General features: G+C 35.9%; 1 protein-coding gene across 1 annotated transcript; it reads left to right on the top strand.

The window, feature by feature from the left end:
* The first annotated feature begins 89 nt into the window (after positions 1-89).
* LOC131946815 (centromere-associated protein E) lies at positions 90-19,473 on the top strand. The gene is made up of 17 exons (XM_059307789.1): positions 90-180; positions 1,814-1,968; positions 2,123-2,329; positions 4,234-4,369; positions 5,085-5,173; positions 5,342-5,554; positions 5,832-6,014; positions 6,646-6,858; positions 7,030-7,112; positions 7,511-7,638; positions 7,872-16,363; positions 16,556-16,621; positions 16,765-16,902; positions 17,261-17,414; positions 17,579-18,469; positions 18,631-18,758; positions 19,030-19,473. Exons 2-17 carry the CDS (start codon positions 1,831-1,833, stop codon positions 19,198-19,200), a joined length of 11,430 nt encoding a protein of 3,809 aa, XP_059163772.1. The 5' UTR covers positions 90-180; positions 1,814-1,830; the 3' UTR covers positions 19,201-19,473.
* The last annotated feature ends 61 nt before the right edge of the window (positions 19,474-19,534 follow it).

Below are 19,534 nucleotides of genomic sequence, written 5' to 3'. Positions count from 1 at the left end.
TTCACTTGAATCGAATTATCACTAGATCTAGTCTAAGATCTAGATCTAGGAGTTTTGGCATAGTATCTTTTTAAAGGCACAAGTTACCTGGCAATGCTAAAGTGCGAAATTTGAATCGTTGATGGAGTAGAGACGGAACATATTCATCCATAAACTGACATGTTTACAAAATAAATTAAGGTATGCATTTGAACACCAAGGATTTAAGTACATTTTGAACATACTATTTGTAGGTCTACTTAATATTAATATAGATCAAGGTTCTAGACATGGATTTAAACTTATTTGAGTAATACTCGGGTGAGATGTTTAGAATCAGAAACTGGGAGTGGGAAACAACAAAGTTACAAACTCAAAGTGAAAGTCCTGTGTCGAAATAATAGCTGTACTCTGTACGTTAGCTGATGGTTGCATTAGTCATTAAATCATTAGTCTTAATAATATTAATAATAATTTATTAATATAATAATTTTCAAGTAGTGTAATTCAAATTACCCCTAATAATTCTAATTCTAAATTCCTGACCTAGATCTAGATCTAGAATCTAGATCTAGCTAGAACATCTACTGGCTAATGTAATGTGACACCCTGTCTCTAACGGGCCTAACCCCTACCCTGGTCCTACCATACACCTAACCCTAATTTGAAATTTCTAATCATAAAATTAGTCGAGATTACAAAACTACTAACAACCCAACACACCTATTTTTTTGTATATTGAGGAAGAGTCTGACGATTATCGGACACAGGTATCATCCGAATCGGAATTCAGATAAGAATCTAGATCTACAAGTTTTTATTAGGCCTAGATCTAGTTAGTTGTGTTAAGTTTAGATCATCATTATATCTAGATCTAGAATCATTCTATCTAGATCTACTTATCTATGTCTAGATTTATTTCTCGTTTACTATTTTAGAGTCTAATTACTATAATTACAATTAGTTCTAGATCTAGAGATCTCAAATAATGAATGAATATGTACTATCAGTACTGTGTCTGTAGTCTTATTAGTAGATTTGAGTGAGTATTGGTTACCAGATAGGCCTACTTAGAATCTAGATCTTAATTTCTAATTTTGGATTTGTTAACTTTGATGTTTTTTCACTGTCCTGATTCACGACTGTTGTGAATTTGTTAGGAATGAGTCAATTGTGTAGGGCAAGATGAAAAATTTCACAGGTAAGCGCTAGAATTCGTGCAGAAAGCAGGGTTTCATCTGAAACGTTGGGGGTGGGGTAAATATTATTATAAACCGCCGGCTTAGCCTTAGAGGGGATGGAGAAACGATGGCCTTAACCACTAATTTATGCAGCACACGTGTTGGCGCTATAATAGTCTTCTTAGGTGTGCACATAGTCAAATAAAGATTTACAGACGACTTATACTTGTTCTTCATTTTTAATCGTCTGTAACTGAGAGCAAGAAAATATAGAAAAATACATTACAATATACACATCGGTTTGTTTCATCATCTTTGTATTTCATTGTTTATATTAATCTACCTTTGTTGTTGGTAGTCTTGTAAAAATGGCATCCATTACATTAGGTATTTGATGGTTAAAAGTAAGGATTTTTAATTTAGCCAGCTAATAAAAAAACAACTGGAACTGCAGGTCAGATGAATGTGGTCTATAAGACTACTTTTAGGCTTCTGACAAATCATGTAAAATAATTCACTTATCAATGTAGCATACATTTAAAGGTTGCAAAAGGTTTTTTTATTTTACATTAATTTTTTGTGGTTGTTTTCTGATACAGTGATACTATTTTATAACTAATTATAAGCCTAATGTTTTTTTTTTAAATTTAAAGGATTTTCAATTAGCAAAATGAGTTGGGCATCAGATGAGTGGAAGGATGGCTTACCTCAGAAAGCTTTGATGAAAATTAACCAAATTGAAACACAGCTAGAGCGACTTAAGAAAGAAAAAGATCAAAAACAGTTTCAATTGGAGAGCCTAGAACAGGTTACATTTTTATTCTATTAAGTCACTTGTATCTCTCATTTTACTGATTAATGAAATTTGTAGTGAACATAAATATACAATGCAATAGTATAAGATAAAAATAAGATTATTCAAAAAAACTAAATGCACTTTTTTTCATAATTGTTGTGTAAAGGCTCTTGAAGTTCAGAAACGTAAAGGAGGCAATGAAAAGTCTGAGATTGGAGAGTTAAAGAGAGAGAACCAAACCCTTTCAGAAACATGTAAAGAGCTGGAGAAGAAAAAGCAAAAGTTGGCAAATGATTTAATGGTGAAAGAGAATCAAGTCACTTGTTTAGAACAGAGATTAGCAAAATGTTTAGGTGTTCAAGAACCTGCAAAGGTATTTACTATGTATAGATCAATTAATGAATGTGTACTGTGGCCAAGTTGTGAATATCAGTAATGTCAGTGTTGCTTGTAAACAAGTTATCTATTTTGACGGCTAATTTTTATTTTAAAAAGTTTTAAAAGAGTTTTGAAACAATTACAATCATGTTTATTATGTATTTATTTACAACGAGAAAAATGGCCCGTTGAGGAAGGGTACAACGGGCGCTAGGCTGATAGTGCTGTCTCTTTTCTCTAAACTAAAACCAACCCACCACCCCCACCCCACCCCCACACACCACCCCACCCCCCACCACACACCACCCCCACCCCTCACCCCCACACACCACCCCCTCCACACACCGCCCCCCCCCCCACACACCCCCCCCCCCCCCCAAAAAAAAACATGTCTACCGTCCCATTCAACGAAATATAATTATATACTTTTTCCAGTGTCCGCCCCCTCCCAGAAAATTCTACCCCCGCCCCCGAAAATTTCAAGTACCCCCACCCCTCTCCGGGGAGGAAAAAGTCTGAAAGAAACACTGAAACCAACCCACACCACCCCCCACCCCCCCCCCCCACACACACCACCCCCCACACCACTCCACCACCCCCCACCCCCAAAAAAAACATGTCTACCGTCCCATTCAACGAAATATAATTATATACTTTTTCCAGTGTCCGCCCCCTCCCAGAAAATTCTACCCCCGCCCCCGAAAATTTCAAGTACCCCCCACCCCTCTCCGGGGAGGAAAAAGTCTGAAAGAAACACTGAAACCAACCCACACCACCCCCCACCCCCCCCCACACACACACCACCCCCCCACACCACTCCACCACCCCCCACCCCCAAAAAAAACATGTCTACCGTCCCATTCAACGAAATATAATTATATACTTTTTCCAGTGTCCGCCCCCTCCCAGAAAATTCTACCCCCGCCCCCGAAAATTTCAAGTACCCCCCACCCCTCTCCGGGGAGGAAAAAGTCTGAAAGAAACACTGAAACCAACCCACCCCCCCACACACCACCCCCCCCCACACACACCACCCCCCCCACACCACTCCACCACCCCCCACCCCCAAAAAAAACATGTCTACCGTCCCATTCAACGAAATATAATTATATACTTTTTCCAGTGTCCGCCCCCTCCCAGAAAATTCTACCCCCGCCCCCGAAAATTTCAAGTACCCCCACCCCTCTCCGGGGAGGAAAAAGTCTGAAAGAAACAACACTGAAATCAGCCCACACCCCCCCCCCCCCCCCCCCCCACACACCACCACCCCCCCCCCTCCCCCCTCCCCCAAAAAAACATGTCTACCGTCCCATTGCAAGAAAACCACTTTTTAGATTAGACACATTAATTAGGCGGTAATTTTATTATAGAGTATCGATGAGGAAATTTCTTTTGAGTTGGGGAGGGGGGGGCTCAGACGTTCTTACGCGGGGGGTGGGGCTTCGCCCCTACCCGAAGAATTGTATGCAAGAAACTCTTCACGCAAACCATTTAGATTAGACAACATTTCCTTTTTTTCAATGTTTACGCGAGAATCAATGACGTCATTACATTACTGTGCGCACTCTCTGGTTTGAGATTATGTTCTACGCTACGCTAAATGTGTCGACGTCATATTTCGTTTTTCGAATTACTGTGCATGTTTTTAAATTGCTTGTGTTTTCTCTAGAGCGTTCTTGTCAGACAGAGCGTTCTTGTCAGACAGAGCGTTCTTGTCAGACAGACAGCGAAACTATTATTATAGACAGAGCGTTCTTGTCAGACAGAGCGTTCTTGTCAGACAGACAGCGAAACTATTATTATAGACAGAGCGTTCTTGTCAGACAGAGCGTTCTTGTCAGACAGACAGCGAAACTATTATTATAGATGTAATAACTTATGATTTTCTGTGACTCCAAGAATAATGATGTCTCCCAAACTGGTGTGCAACAGCATGCTGATCAGCTAAAAGCTCTTGAAGATGAGATCACCAAGCTGCGACAACAGTTGGAAGAAAAAAATAACCTACCGTCAGTCTCTAAAGGAAAAAACTTAAGTTAGTTATCTGTTTACTGCATTTTTAGTCAGTGATAACAAATGTATTAGGGATTTATAATAATAGAAGTTAAAAAGTAGTCTACTGGAGTGTATTTTAATTATAGTAAAAGCCAGTACAGTGGTACCTCAAGAAAAGAATTTGCTCCGTAACCTTTTTTGTAAAATGCATATATCAGCCAACCTGAGCATATGGAAGATGCTGGCGAAAGTGTAGGAGATAATCAGAAAACCTTCATTTTGTTTAATTACCACACTGTTAATGCTTAACTATTTTGGTTACTTTAATTCCCGTACTCTTTACACTTGTAATTCTACACTTTTCTCTTAACTTAAAACTATAATTCAATGAACATAAAGGAACTTAAATTCTTCTGTAAAATTTTGTTACTTTTTAAAATCACAAACTGTGAAACCTTATCTACCAATGCAGTTCCTTGTATAGCAAACTTGGCTAGTATTTTAAAGCAAAACATTGCCCACTCAAAAGCTTGTTTATCAGGACACTCACATGTCGAGGTACCACTGTATAGTGTTAACTCAACATTTATATGTTGTATTATACAATTGTCATAGAGGTCAAGAAGTAGCCATACTCTTATCACAACAACATTTTTAAAAGATATTCTTTCAATTTAAAGGAAGTTGAAGTATAGTTTATAGTCATATTATATTTTCAATAAAAATGTGATATTAAATATTTATTTTTTACAAAGGTGAAGACTCTGCTAAACCATCTAGACTGTTATCTGAAACTGATGAGCTACGCAAGACTCAGCAAGATATGATTTCATTGCAATCTTTGGTTGGTATTTTATTTAAATATTTGAGTATTATTATAACATAATTGTTATCACCTAATTCTATAAATGTTAGTATTATTTCATTAATGTGTTAACATATTTATTAACCTTAATTTTAAAAAGTGAGCTAGTCTTAAAACATTTTATATTCCATGAACATTTTTTCTCAGGTGCATGAATTGGAATTAAAAAACAAAAAGCTAATACAGGATGCTGAGTGTATGCGTCACAATGCTGAGGCAGCTAGACAACATTTAGAATTAAAAATGAAAGAAAGAGAAAGAGAACTGAATAGAGAAATGGCTCAAACCTTGGAGGCTGCCAAGACTGCTGACCGGGTTTTACTAGAATCAAAGACTAAGTGGCAACAGGAGATTAATTCCGTAAGTGTTAAAAGTAACAGGTCTATACAGGATAAAACAATCATTTGTAAAAACCAGTAGGAAAAACTGTTTTAACTTAATGACACAAGTGTGAGTAAATTATTACAGTAAACTTATTTCATAAAAGATACTAATTTTTTACCAAAAAAAATTTGACAACACATTTATATAGCCATTGCTGTAACATAGTTTATGAACTTTACTTTGTTTAAGAAAATATACAGAGCTCTGGTGATCATTTATATTTATTTGTGTTTTATTCTATAATTTGTTTTAGGCCCAAGCAGAACAAAATAAAGTTAAAGGTCTCTTAGAGAAAGCTGAAAATGAAAAGTCTCAGTTAATTAAAGAAAAGCAAGAAATCTCAAAGAAAGTTAGTGCTGCAGAAGATATATTAAAAACAAATAGTGCCAACATTGCAGAAATGGACAAAAAAAGAGCTGCAATAGAAGCAGAAAAGGTGAGTCCATTATCAGTTGAGTTATTGAAAGTCAAATTGTCTGCTCTTTGATTCTAATACAAATAAAATGTTTGATTTACATGAATACAAACATTATGAAGGCCATCAACCATGTTGGGAGATTATCATATAATTTAGCTAAAAACTTTCAAAATGTAGGTGGAATTCTAGATGTGCCATCATATTTTAATTTCCATTCAAGGATTCTCCACTATTTTCAAAAGTTAAAAAGTGCATTCTTTAAAGTGAATTGACTATTTCCCTTCTTTATGTTCATTAATGTACTTCAAATTATTTTTAAAATAGGTTTTATCTAATTTCAGCTATTCATGTTGATCTCATTGTCCACTATATGGGCTAAATAAATGTCCAAAGTAGGCTATCTATGGTTGAAGACTTCATAAAGCAAAAATCTGTACATGTTTTCTACCTTGATATAAATTGATTAATATCTAGACTTAGTAGACACTGTCAAAGCCAAGGGAATGTAATTGACATTGTCTATGTACACAATGCTGTATTACTGTGAATGCTTGTTTTATATTTTTCCCTTCATTAAAGTATTAATTTGTAACTGTGTTTTCTAGTTAAAAGATTTTAAAATAATTGTGTTCATATTGTTTTACTCCAGAACAAACTAGCTGCAGAGCTAGATGCTAAAGACAGGCAAGTTCAAGCATTGGAGGCTGAAATTAAGAAAATAAAACATGATGTCACCCTCAAGGAACAGTCCAATGATGCACTTAGAGCCCAGATTATGGATAAAGATCTAGAATTGGAAGCATCAAAAGCGGAAGTTTCTAGAGTCTCACAAAAACTTTTACAACATGAGAATCAGATGTTGGTATGTTCAGACTGATTCTTGATACCTGTGATTGATTATTATTTGAATGAGAAACATTTTTTTAATACAGTTTGTTTTCCTATCCTACATTCAGTGTAAAGTAAATCTATTTCATATTAAGAAAGAAATATTGCAGCTGTTATACAATGTTTATATTTATTTTACTTCTAGGATCTTCAGAAACAGAAAGAAAAAGCTGATGATGCAGTGAAACAGCTGACAAGTTCTTCACACCAATTACTTAGTGGAAAAGAGTAGGTTTTTCTTTTTGTAGTTTAATATTCCGATTAACATTGGGTAAATAAATATTGATTAAACAATTAAAGAGACAAAAAAAAACCCACTCAATTTTACTTATCTGAAGCTGTTTTTCCAAAATAATTCTAAGGTAATGTTAAATTTTAAAAGGTGGTTGTTATTGATATTGTATTCAATCTTCTACTGTAAACTTATCAAATTTTCACGTTGCGATAACATAAGATTAATATTTAGCTGGATGTGATAGAAAGTATTTTTTAGCAGAAAATATTTAGTCTAATATTTCTTTGCTTTTGGTTATGTATAGTTATAAGAAAAATTTTGAATGGTAAAAATGTATATTAATGCATTACACAAACTTTAAAGTAAATAAATATGATTTTTTAAATTCCAGAGCTATGCAACAACAAATTGATGAGCTCAATAAAAAATTACACAAACAGCAGGAAGAACTGACAAGAGTTACATCTCAAGCTAAAGATTTACAGCAACAGCTGACAGATAAAGAGAAGAATTTCAAAGGCAATTATATTTTAGTTTTTTAGTTTTACTTTTCCTTGCTCAGTTTTTAAATAATATATCTACAATACTTATTGCAAGTTGTGGTATAGTTCTAAAATACTCCTGTCTGTGCAGCTTTCAAAATCTAAACAGTGTTTTATTGTTTAAAAATTTAGCTTATGATACATAGCTTTTTAAAGTTTTAAACACTAAAATATGTTTATGATTTACATTGGTTTTTTTTGTTTTCTTAGAATGCCAAAGTAAATGGAATGATTTAGAAAAGAAATCCCAACTTGAACTGTCAAAAATTGAAAAACAACTCTCAGAGCTTGGTGATGCCAAATCAGTAATAGAGACTAAAGCAGCCAGCAAAGAAAAAGAAATTCTAGAACTCTCTAACCAGTGCAGTGATCTTGGTAAAAAACTGAATGTCACAAACTCAGAATTAGCTCACAAAAACAAAGATATATCTGAGTTTCAAAAACAGTGTGGTTCACTCTCAGAACAAGTTGAAGCTTTGAAAAGAGAACTGACCAATAAAGAAAGTTTGTATCAAGGGAAGATATCCCAGGCAGAGAACGCTTTACATAACAAAAGTGAAGAATTAAAACAATTCCTGACTACCAATAGTGATGAAAAAACAAAGCAACAAAATGACTTGCAAAACTTGCAGAGCATAAAGTGTAAACTTGAAGAAGAATTGAACCTCAGTAAAGAGAAATGTGAAAAGGGTCAGCAACTCATAACTAATCTTAATGAGGAAATAATTTCTCTAAAAGCTCAGTTAGAGGTAAAAGAAAGTAATTTGAAAGAACATTGCTGTGAAATGGAGAAGCAGAAAAAAGAAATGAAAGAAAAGTCTGATGAGAACCAGCTGTTGTCTGTGAGACTGGAGCAGCAAGAGCAGAGGATCAGTGATCTGTCTGCCAATTTACTGGCAACAGAAAGGAAACTGGAGGTGACCATGGCAGAGCTCACTACCATTGGGGATAAATTTGAACAAGTGGATCTAGAAAATGGAACTCTTTGGAGTGAACTTAAAGACATCAAGCTACAAAATGAGTCTGGGAAACAGTGCCAAGAATCACTACAAGCTGAGATCCAGAGTTTGCAGGCAGAGCTAGCTGCTGCTAAGAAAGAATCTGAATCTCTGCAAGATAAAAACAATGCTGATCTAACCTTCATTGCCAGTCTTCAAAGTGAAATCTTGAAACTACAGGATAGCTGTGGAGATTTTGAGAAGAAAATAATCTCTTTGAAAAAAGATCTAGAAGATAAATCTCAGGGCTCTAAAGAACTGGAAGAAAAATGTGCCCAGCTTTCTGAGCTGCTGAGTTTAGAGAAAGAATCCAAGAACCAGCTGTCTGACAAGGTGAACTGTCTGGAAGCTTGGAAGGCTGAGTCTGAGAGTAACCACCAGCAGGCAGTGCACCAGTTGGAGGAGGAACTGCTGGCTACACAGCAAGATTTGAGGCAGGCCAAGGGAAGTTTAGACAAGAGAGAAGACTTAGTTAGGGAACTTGAGAGTAAAATTCAACACCTGGAAGATAACAATTCAAGTTTAGAAGGCAGTGTTGGCTCTTTTAAAACAGAACTGGCTGCCAAAAGTACAACCGTTACATCTTTAGAGCAAACATGTGCTTCTCTTGCTGATGAATTACAGGCATTACAAAACACATTGTCAGAAAAGTGTAACACTATTGCAGTACATGAGAGTAATATTCTTCAACTAGAAAGCAAACTGAAAGAATCTGAAAATCATAAAGACTTATTGGAATCTTCCAATCACCAAGAGCTAGAAAGGCTCCAACAATTGGCCCATCAACAGGCAGAAGATCTGAATGAGAAATGTGCAAGGATAAAAGAATTAGAGTGTTCCAATACTGACATGTTAGGAAAGTTGTCCAGCTTAGAGCAACAGAAGATTGAAGGTGAAAACATCCACAAGCAAGAAACAGAGAAACTTTTACTGCAACTTGACATGCTGGAGATGGATAACGAGGATAAAGACGGCACCATTAAAAACTTGCAGACACAGGTGGCTAATCTTGATTCCCAACATGAGAACTTAAACCAGGAGATCAAAATGCTGAAAGACACAATACAACAAAAAGATGAGGAATTGATAGAACTTAAAGACTTGTTAGAAAAAACAAAGGAATCACTTGCAGACAGCAGAGAAAATGAAAATAAACTAAAGGACAGAAACATTAATTTAGAAAATGTAATGAGTGAAGTTCAGGCTTCCCTTAGACATAAAGAAGCAGCATTAGAGGAATTACACATCATTCTAGGGGACTCAAACAAGAGGGTTGAGGAATGTAATGAAGAAATGAAAGGTTTACATCAGGAAAAAGAAAGATTTTCTCAGGGTATTAATGACCTTGAACAATCTTTAGCCTCGAAGCAAGAAGTCTTGCTTTTAAAGTGCCAGGAGCTTGAAAGTTTATCCCAGCAATGTGCCAGTCTTACAGAGGAACTGGAAAAAACAAAAACTCAACTCAGTGAAAGTTTGGCCCAGCTTAGTTGTCTCTCTGATAACCTGAAACAGCTGCAGGCAAATAACCAGATTCTGGCAGAAGAGAAAGCATTATTAGAGAGTAACTCTGGTAAAGAACTCGAAAGTCTTCAAGCACAATATAATATTAAACAGGAAGAACTACACCAGATGACATTGGCTCTGGAAAGCAATGAAAATTACACATCAGATTTAAAAGAAAAGCTTGCTGCAACATTGAAAGAGAAATGTGAGGAAGCTGGTCAGCACGAGGTAGAAGTCAGCACACTCAAGTCTAAGCTAGAGATGGTGGAGATGGACATGGAGGACAGAGACTCAATGATCCAGGACCTCAAGACTCAGCTCTCTAATCTAAACATACAGCTAGAAAATCTGGCACAGGAAAAAGATCAAGCAAGTGAAACTAACTCGCTGAAAGAAAATGAAATGATGCAACTGAAGGCTATGTTGGATTCGGAGAAAGAAAAACTGGATATTAGCCGAGAAGAGTTAGAAAAAATGACACTCAGAAATAGCAACCTAGAGGCTACACTTGCAGATCTTCAGACTGCACTTGATAGCAAGAATGGTACTATGCAGGAAATGGAAATGAATTGTGAACATTATAACCAGAAGATTCAAGAATATGAGAAATCCTTAAAAGATCTTCATGATGAAAAAGAAAAACTGTCAGATAGATTGTCAGATCTACAGAACTGCTTGTCTGCTGAGAGAGATGTGGCAGTGAGCAGAACATCAGAAGTGGAGGATTTGCAATCCCAGTGTGCTAAGATCTCAGAAGTGCTAGAAAAATGCCAGTCTGAACTTGCAGAGAAAGTTGAAGAGTTGAACCTTAAATCTCAGAATTTTCAACTGTTGGAACAGAAGCTCAGAGAATTAGAAGAAGAAAAACTTCAACATGAAGAGAACTTGAGTAGCACTCTAGGATTATTAAAGGAACAGTTGTCGTCTACTGAAGAGGACTTGAAACAAAAGAACTCTTGTATTAAAGTGCTAGAAGACAACATTGAAGATCTCAGAGCTAAACTCTCTGACAAAGTGAAAGAACACTCTCTTGAGAGTTCTGAGCTTGATGAACAGCTGTCTGCATTCAAAAGTAAGGTAGAACTGCTACAGATGGACATAGAGGATAAAGAAAGTAGCATACAGGATCTACAAACTCAAGTAAGCAACTTAAACTTGCAGTTGATAAATGCAACTAATGACAGGGACAATTTACGCAGTAGTTTGTCCACTGCTGACTCTTGCATTGAGGATATGAAAGCCAAAATGGATAGTGATAAGGACACCATTGTTAAATTAACAAGTGAAGCTGAGGTGTCTAATAACAGAATACAAAACCTTGAATCAGTTTTTGAGGACCTCAACAATGTTATACAGCAGAAAGATTTGACTCTGCAAGGAGCTAACTCACAGTGTGAAACTCTTGCAGAAACCTTGCACACAACAGAACTAGAGTTGAAAGACAAACAATGCCACATTGAAACTCTTTTAAGAGAATTAGAAGTTTTAAATAAATCTTTACATGCTGAACAAGATGCACTGCATGGTGCACAGACAGAGATGAATACCTTGAGGGAGAACTGTGCTCAACTGACAGATCAAGTTGAAAGCCTTGAAGAAAGTCTCAAATCAAAAGTTGAAGAAAATAAAACTCAGTGTGACAGTTTACAGCAGTTGGAAATGAGACTGAAGGAGCTGGAACAAGAGAAGTTATCCACTGAGGAAACATTGAACACAGAGCTGGAAAAAATACATGGGCAGGTCAGGGAAAAGGAAGCTGAGCTGAGTGTGAAGACATCTAGACTAGAACAACTGGAGAACACAACAGAGGATCTGAGGGCTAAACTAACAGATGCTCTAGCCAGGAGATTAGAAGAAGAATCATCTCTTGGGCAGGAGGCCACTGTTTTAAAGTCTAAATTAGATTTGTTGCAAATGGATGTAGATGACAAAGATGAAATTATTCAAGATCTAAATACAAAGCTATCTAATGCTAATTTCTTGATGGAAAGCACAACTCAGGAAAGGGACCGTCTCAAAGAAATTTGTGAGCAAACAGAGAGAGATCTGGCCAAACTGAGGGAGGAAATGTGTCAAGAGAAAACAACTCTTGATCAAATGGTTAATGAACTTGAGGTTTCCAGGGACAGAATAAAAAACCTGGAAGAGACTATAACTCAGCTCAAGTCTAATTTACAGGAGAAAGAAAAACTTGTTGATGATCTTGAGTCAAGTTGTGATAACAATGAACAAACACTGGGAGAATACAGAGAAAAGCTGAACTCTGCACATCAAGAAAATGACATGCTCAATACCAGGCTCAGTGAAATACAGTCTTTATTGGCTTCAGAAAGAGAGGCAAGCATTTCTAGAGATTCAGAAGCCAAAACCGTCATGGAAAAATATGTGTTGGTCACAGAAGAACTTGATGAAACCAAAGCTAAACTTAGTCAAAAATGTGAAGAGGTTTTGAGTCATGAAACTAGTTTATCCGAGATGATAAATAAAATCAAACATTTAGAAGAAGGTAAAATTTTGTTTGAACAAAACACCAGTGAAGAGATAGAAAAACTTGCACAACAGCTTCATGATAAGACTGAAGCTTTGGCCCAGAAAGTTTCTAAAGTAGAGGAACTGGAAAATTGTTGTGAAGACTTGAGAAACAAATTAGCTCATGTTTGCAGCAAGACTAGTGTGGAAGGCAGCCAACATCAAGAGGAGATAACTTCACTAGCATCTCAATTAGAATTGTTACAGAAAGAACTGATGGAAAAATCAAACACTATACAAACTCTTTCAATAGACTTTTCTAATGTTAATGTTTTGCTCGACAAAATGACAGAAGAAAGGAATAGCTTAAAAACTACATCAGATCTTACTGAACAAGAAATAACTCAGTTGAAAATGGATTGTGATTCAAAGAACAAATTGAATGAAGACTTACAAAAGGAGGCAGAAAGGTGGCAGGACACTGCAGAAAGTTTACAACAATCTCTGGCTGATGTTAAAGCAAGGCTAGCCGAGCAAGAAGCTGAGCTGAGAGAAACACAGAGCAAGTATGAGCAAGCACAGGCATCAGTCTCCAGCCTGCTGGAAGATAGTGTCACACACAACCAGACTAATGAAAGACAGAAGACGCACATTGTAGATCTTGAGGAAAAATTGTCTCAGCAGTCTGAGCTTGTGAGGACCAAATCACAGGAGGTGGAGGAGCTCTCTAGTCAGTGTGCTAAACTTGGGGATGAACTGGTGGAGGCTAGAGGTCAGATAGAAAAACAATTGAATTTAATCTGTACCTTGAATGTAAAGGTAGAGGAAGTTGTCTCCAAGCTGACGCAAGTAGAAGATGCAAAGAAAGCATTAGAGACTACTACAAATAAAGAAATGGATGAATTACAAAGATTACTGAATGAAAGTACTGAAAACCTCAGGCACAAATCTTGTCAGTTTGAAGAAGTGCAGTGTCAATTGTCAGACCTGAAGATGAAGTATGAAAACTTGTTGAAATCAAAGTCAGACAGCGGTGCCCAATATGATGAAGAGATGAAAGCACTTGCATCTAAAATGGATTTGATGCAAGAAGATCTCAGCAAAGCTAACAAGGCGCTGGAGTCAGCAACAAATGAAAGAGAAAACTTGAGGTCAGCCTTGACTGTGATGACCACTGAGAGAGACCAGCTGAAAGCTACATCAGAGAAGCTAGAGATAGAGCATGTCAAGATGTGTGCCTCGCATGAGGAGTTGTCAGTGGAGCATAAAAACTTGACCTCAGAGCTGAACCATTTCAAGGCCTTATCCAACACCTCTGACAACAAAATAGCTCAACTCACTTCATCCCTGCAGTCTAAAGAGCAACAAGTACTGAGCCTGGAGCAGCAGCTCAGTGAAAGTCTGGTGAGCTGTGAAGATTTTAGTCGCCAGGTTGGCCAGCTGTCCAGTGAGGTAGACCACCTACAAGCCTGTAAACAAGCTTTAGAGAGAGAACTGAAAGGTAGCAAGCTAGAAAGTACCAGTCATTTCCAAGAGGTACTTCGAGAAAAGGAGAAAGCTGAGCTTAAATTAGAAGAGCTGAGGGAAGAGCTAGAGTCCACAACAAAAGAACTGGCAACACTGAAGACGCTGATTGAAAATATGAATAGGTCTATGGTAAAAACCAATTCAAAACTAGCTGAACTTCAGACTGAGAATACAGCAATATCAGAACAGTTGACTGAAGTTAAAAGGCTGTTTGATGAAGCTTCATGTGATTTACAAGAGAAGAATTCAACCATGACTGTGCTCAGAGAGGAGCTGGAGAATGCAAGTCAGGAGAATGATAGTCTGAGGACAGAGAAGAGTGAATGGGTGTTACAGGAAGAGAGGTACAAGCAAGACATTCATGATTTGGAACTGAAAATAGCTGACCTAGAGGGAGAGATAGAAAACACTAAAGAGTCTTTTGAGTCTGTTTCAGTTCAAAGGTTTGATGCTCAGAATAAGTTACGCTGTGTTTTGAGAGAGAAGGATGAATTAGAGCAGAAAATAAAAGACTTGAATGCTGAGCTTTTCGATGCTCAGTCCCAAGTAGATGGTGCTCAGTTATTGGACCAGGAGCTGAAGAAACTACAAGATGACATAATAAGGAAAGATGACATTATTTCTGATTTGAAGCTTGCAGTGGACAACCTCACAAAACAACATGCATCCTGTGTGACACAGTTGGAGATTGTACAACAAGAGAAAGATGAGCTTGAAGAAAACTACCGCAGCATGTCCTCCAGGAACTGTGAGCTAGAAGCTCAGATCAGTGACTTCTCCTGTGACACATCCACTGTCAGGGAGCAACTGGTGCAGCTGCAAGATGTTATTCAATCCCTCAACAAAAATGTGGAGGATAAAAAGAAAGACATTGTCCAGAGGATAAATGAGTGTGCTAAAAAAGATGAGGAGTTGAACAAGTTGCAAGAAAGTGTAGAAGAAAAAGAGAAAGACATTCAAGAGCTCACTGAGAAGATCTCTGTAATGAAGAAAGAGTTGAAAGAGTCAAACTCCACCATAGGAACATTGCAAGATGCTCTGGAGTCTTTAAACTTTGAACTTTCAGCAGCTGAGGAGGAGAAGTTGTCTCTGGTGACAGATAACAGCAGTCTAAAAACAGAAGTCAAGGATCTTTGTGACAGAGTTGCCACATTGTCCACAGAGCTTGAAAATATCAAGAACAATCAAGAGGCTGCACAAAGGCAAGGTGAAGACATTGAACAGCTAGAGCAACAAAATTCTGGGCTACTAACAAGGATTGATGCTTTAAGTAGTGAGATCAGAGATCTGAGAACAAGTGGAGAGACTTCGGCCAAGGAAATAACAGAGCTAAAGCAACAGATCCTTTCTTTAAATCAACTCCTTGAAGAAAAAAGTGATCTCATTCAAGGACTGCAGTCTAAACTACAAGTATTGGAAACTGATCATGAGCATGCTCTTAAAAGAATGGAGACAGCCAAAACAGAACTTTCTAAAGCCCAAGAGTTTGAGAAAGATCTTTTGTTAAAAGTGTCTGAACTGGATTATCTTGTTCTTACCCTGCAAAATGAAGTAGACAGTAAAAATATGGAACTGGATCAGCTAAAAGAGGAATATGATAAGTCACATAAAAAATTAGAAGAGTTAGAGGAAGAAAAACGTCTCATGATAGAGGAATACAGTCAAAAAATGGATTTGACACAAGCTGAGAAAAAAGCTCTAGATGATAAAGTTGAAGAAATGTTGATGATGAACTCACAGCTAGAGGAGAAAGTTAAAAACATTGACATTGTTGTAAAAGAAAGGAATGAATTAAAATGCATGATTAAAACTTATCAACAAGTGGAAGCTGAAAATAAAACCCTGCAGGAGAAAGTAACAAACTTGAATGAATTGTGTCGTGAAAAAAATGAATTAGCAGAAAAAGTAAAGGAACTTGAAAAAACTTTAGCTTATCAATTGGAATTAAAGCAAAAAATTGATGAAATGGAACTGACCATTGCTAAACAAAAGGAAGTTTATAATGAAAAGGTCTCAGAACTTGAGAGGTCAGAGACTGCAAAATGTCAGTTAGAAGAGAAAATAAAAGAGATAGTGACCAACAGTTCAGTTCAAAACAGCGAGAATGAGCATCTGGCATTAAAAACCAGGTGTGAACTGGAAGAAAAGATTGAACAATTTGAAAAGACAGTCAAGTCCCTAGAAGAGCAGCACCATTTATTACAGGTATATCTTAAACTTTTCTTATAAACCTCACATGATCAGTTAAGTTTTACTTTATTCCTCATTAAAATATCATCTCTAAATAACAATATCTGAAGAAGAAAAAATTATCATCTCCTGTCATTAACTTTCAGATAAACTTAAAATTATTATATTTGTTCTATAGTGATTTAATTTTATTTTTTTTTATTGCAGAATGAGAAAGCTGAACTAATAGAGAAAGTTAAGAAAAGTTCAGCCAATGAAGAAAGCCAAAAAGAGGTAAGTAACTTACATAAAACAAAATTTAGCTAAATATGTGTTATCTTTTTTTTTTGGATAGTTTGGTAACAAGTGTTAAAGCTTCCCAGTTCTGCTAAAATAAATCTTGAAATTGATCTTTGAACTTGCAAACTTTGGTTTAGATTTTGAGAAAATGGGAGCTGAGATGTACAGAGCTAAACAACCAGCTGAAGCTGAAGCACCAAAAAATTCAGTGTCTCACAGAGCAATTAGAGAAAAGTTCAAAAGATCCAGGCCCAAACAGCCAGTCTGAACTTAAGGTAGAAACTTTTATTTATTTATTGGTTTTTTTTTAGACAAAGTTCATCTGTTAAACAATTATAAATTAGTTTTTGTTTTATTTATACTTTGAATATTAAATGTATATCTATAAACAAATATATTCTTACAGTGTCTGTAATGTGTGTGTGTGTATATATATATATATATATATATATATATATATATATATATATATATATATATATATATATATATATATATATATATGTGTGTGTGTGTGTGTATATAAATAAATATATAATATTTAGAATTCATCCTTTCCATTTTGGATATCCCCTATTATGCATTAGTTGTATGGTTTGAAATATACAAATCTGTTGCTTTATTTCCTTTAAGGCACTTCAAGAAGAGCTAGCTGAAATGCAAGAAGAAAGAGATTCATATAAAGAAAAGTTCTTAAAAATTATCGAAGATGGGGAGAAAGATGTTGAAAAAGTCAAGAAACTCCAACTACTGAATGAGAGACTAAATACAAAGAATAGATTATTATGTTAGTCATCACATTTTCTTACTTATTATATTTTTTTAAATGCTAAAAAATAAAACCAGTTGAACATTTTTCTTTTAATATTTGTTAAATACTGGACAGTCAATATCTATCCACCCAGTTACTTTTAAACCTTGTTTAATTTTATTTTCATTCATGTTTTTCAGATGATTTGTTACAAAAAGAGAAGACAAAACCTAACGGTGAAACAGAATCTAAAGCACCTCCAGCTAGTAATTTAATGTTTTTTAACCTACCAGCTCAGTCCATATCTCATACTAAACCTGAGGATAATCAGTCTGAAAATAAGGATAAAAAACCAGTTATACAATTCAACAAACCTTCACTGGACACTTGTAGCACAAAAGGAATAAAGCACACAATTTCAACAACAAAGAAAGCAGGTGAACCCAGTGTCTTTACTTGTGCTGTGCTAGACAGACCTCCTGAAGCTCCAGCTGCAACAGATAGACACATTGCTGAAGTGCCATCTACACCTAATGTAACTCCTGCTCAAGTGGAGACTGCATCCAATCGTTCATCTCCTCGATTAAGACTACGTTCACCAAACATCAAGTCTGCTACAATCTCAGTTCCGTCCAAGCTATCTACACCAGTTCTAAAAGCTAACTCTCACCCCTATGCCAGTGTGAAAAAATCAACTCCACAAGAAAATCCACAACAGCAGCAACCCAAACAACAGCAGTTTATTTCCAAACTGGCAACACCAAAGCAAAAACCGCAATCTTTGGTGAAACCTGTAACACAAGTGTCAGCTCAAAAACCTTTAGAACATGCCACACAAAGTGTGTCATCTTCCATGCCAGCCCCCCACACACAAACACCTGAGCCTCCTGCTGACTTAAACGCTGCCACTGGTACACTACATGATTTCAATGGACCCAAGAGGATACCTGTCAATTCTCTGTCAAGAAAGAAAATTGAGGAGACAAATGTCAGCCTCTCTCCAAGAATAACTAGAAGAATGTCTTTACTTAAAAGAAGATCTACTGAACAATCACAGGCAGGTGGAAAAAAGTCTAAGTTTGCAGTTGATGGTAAGTTTTGTTTTAAACTGCTTTGCTTCAACTTTAAATTAATCCCTAATTCAGTTCTGTTCTAGCACTCATTGATTATAACTTGTTTATGAATTGTTTTATTCTAAGTGCAGACGAATGGTGAGTCATTGTGATTAAAGTAAATTATGTTAACATTGCAGAGACTATTGAAGAAAAAGCAACAAACTGTGAGAGTAAAATTGGCATCAAGCAGAGACCAGGAGCCAAATCAAATCTTCCATCTGGTTTACCTAGAGCCATGTTAACTAGAGGAAAGAAAGATGTTTTGGTGAGAGATATTTTTGTCTTGCATTTTATATTTTATCATGCTGCAATAAATTTCATTATGCTTCAAAACTTATCTGTGTTATTGCTTTTTTCTCTATTATAATTTTAAAAAACTAAGGATTCAATAAAATTAAGTTTAAACTTTTTTAAAAGATATTCCATCATCTGTTATTTATCCTATAACATTTAGAGACCTTATCTTTTGTTTCCAATACACCAACATAAATAATCTTTAAGTGAAACAAAATTAATTCTTGTCTTAATTTTCACAGCCTAGCAGCAACCCTTTAGCTACCATAACTAACAGTCCTAAGAAGACAGTACAAACTTTAAAAGATAACCACAGACCAAAGGGGTTCCTTCGCTTGAAATCTCCAGAGAAGAGGTCGCTCAAAGTCAAAGATGAGGCAGATGAAGGGCCACCTAATTGTCCCACGCAATAAATTATTTTTTGTTTATTTATATGTATTTACTTTTTCAAAGTATGTGTTACACTTAATTTTTATAACTGGAAATTTACTTGGTATTTTAAAAGCAAAAAAGAAAACAGTTTGCAAAGGCTTTGACATTATATATTTTTTCCCTAATGAAAAAAAGCTCATGAATGAAATTTTCATATCAGTATGATTTGTATTTATAAGTTACATAACATTTAGCTAAATTATATTCTTTATATAACAGTTATAGAGTTATTAGACAAATAAACTACAGAGATAAGATTTTCTACTTAGTGTAAATCTTTATGTAAATAGAAGTGTTATGAAAGTATTTGAAATA

The sequence above is a fragment of the Physella acuta genome, unplaced genomic scaffold, assembly GCF_028476545.2.
Source record: "Physella acuta isolate Inbredline_101_S28 unplaced genomic scaffold, ASM2847654v3 ptg000571l, whole genome shotgun sequence".
NCBI classification, from domain to species: Eukaryota; Metazoa; Mollusca; class Gastropoda; family Physidae; genus Physella; species Physella acuta.
This window is presented reverse-complemented; position numbering and strand designations above follow the sequence as displayed.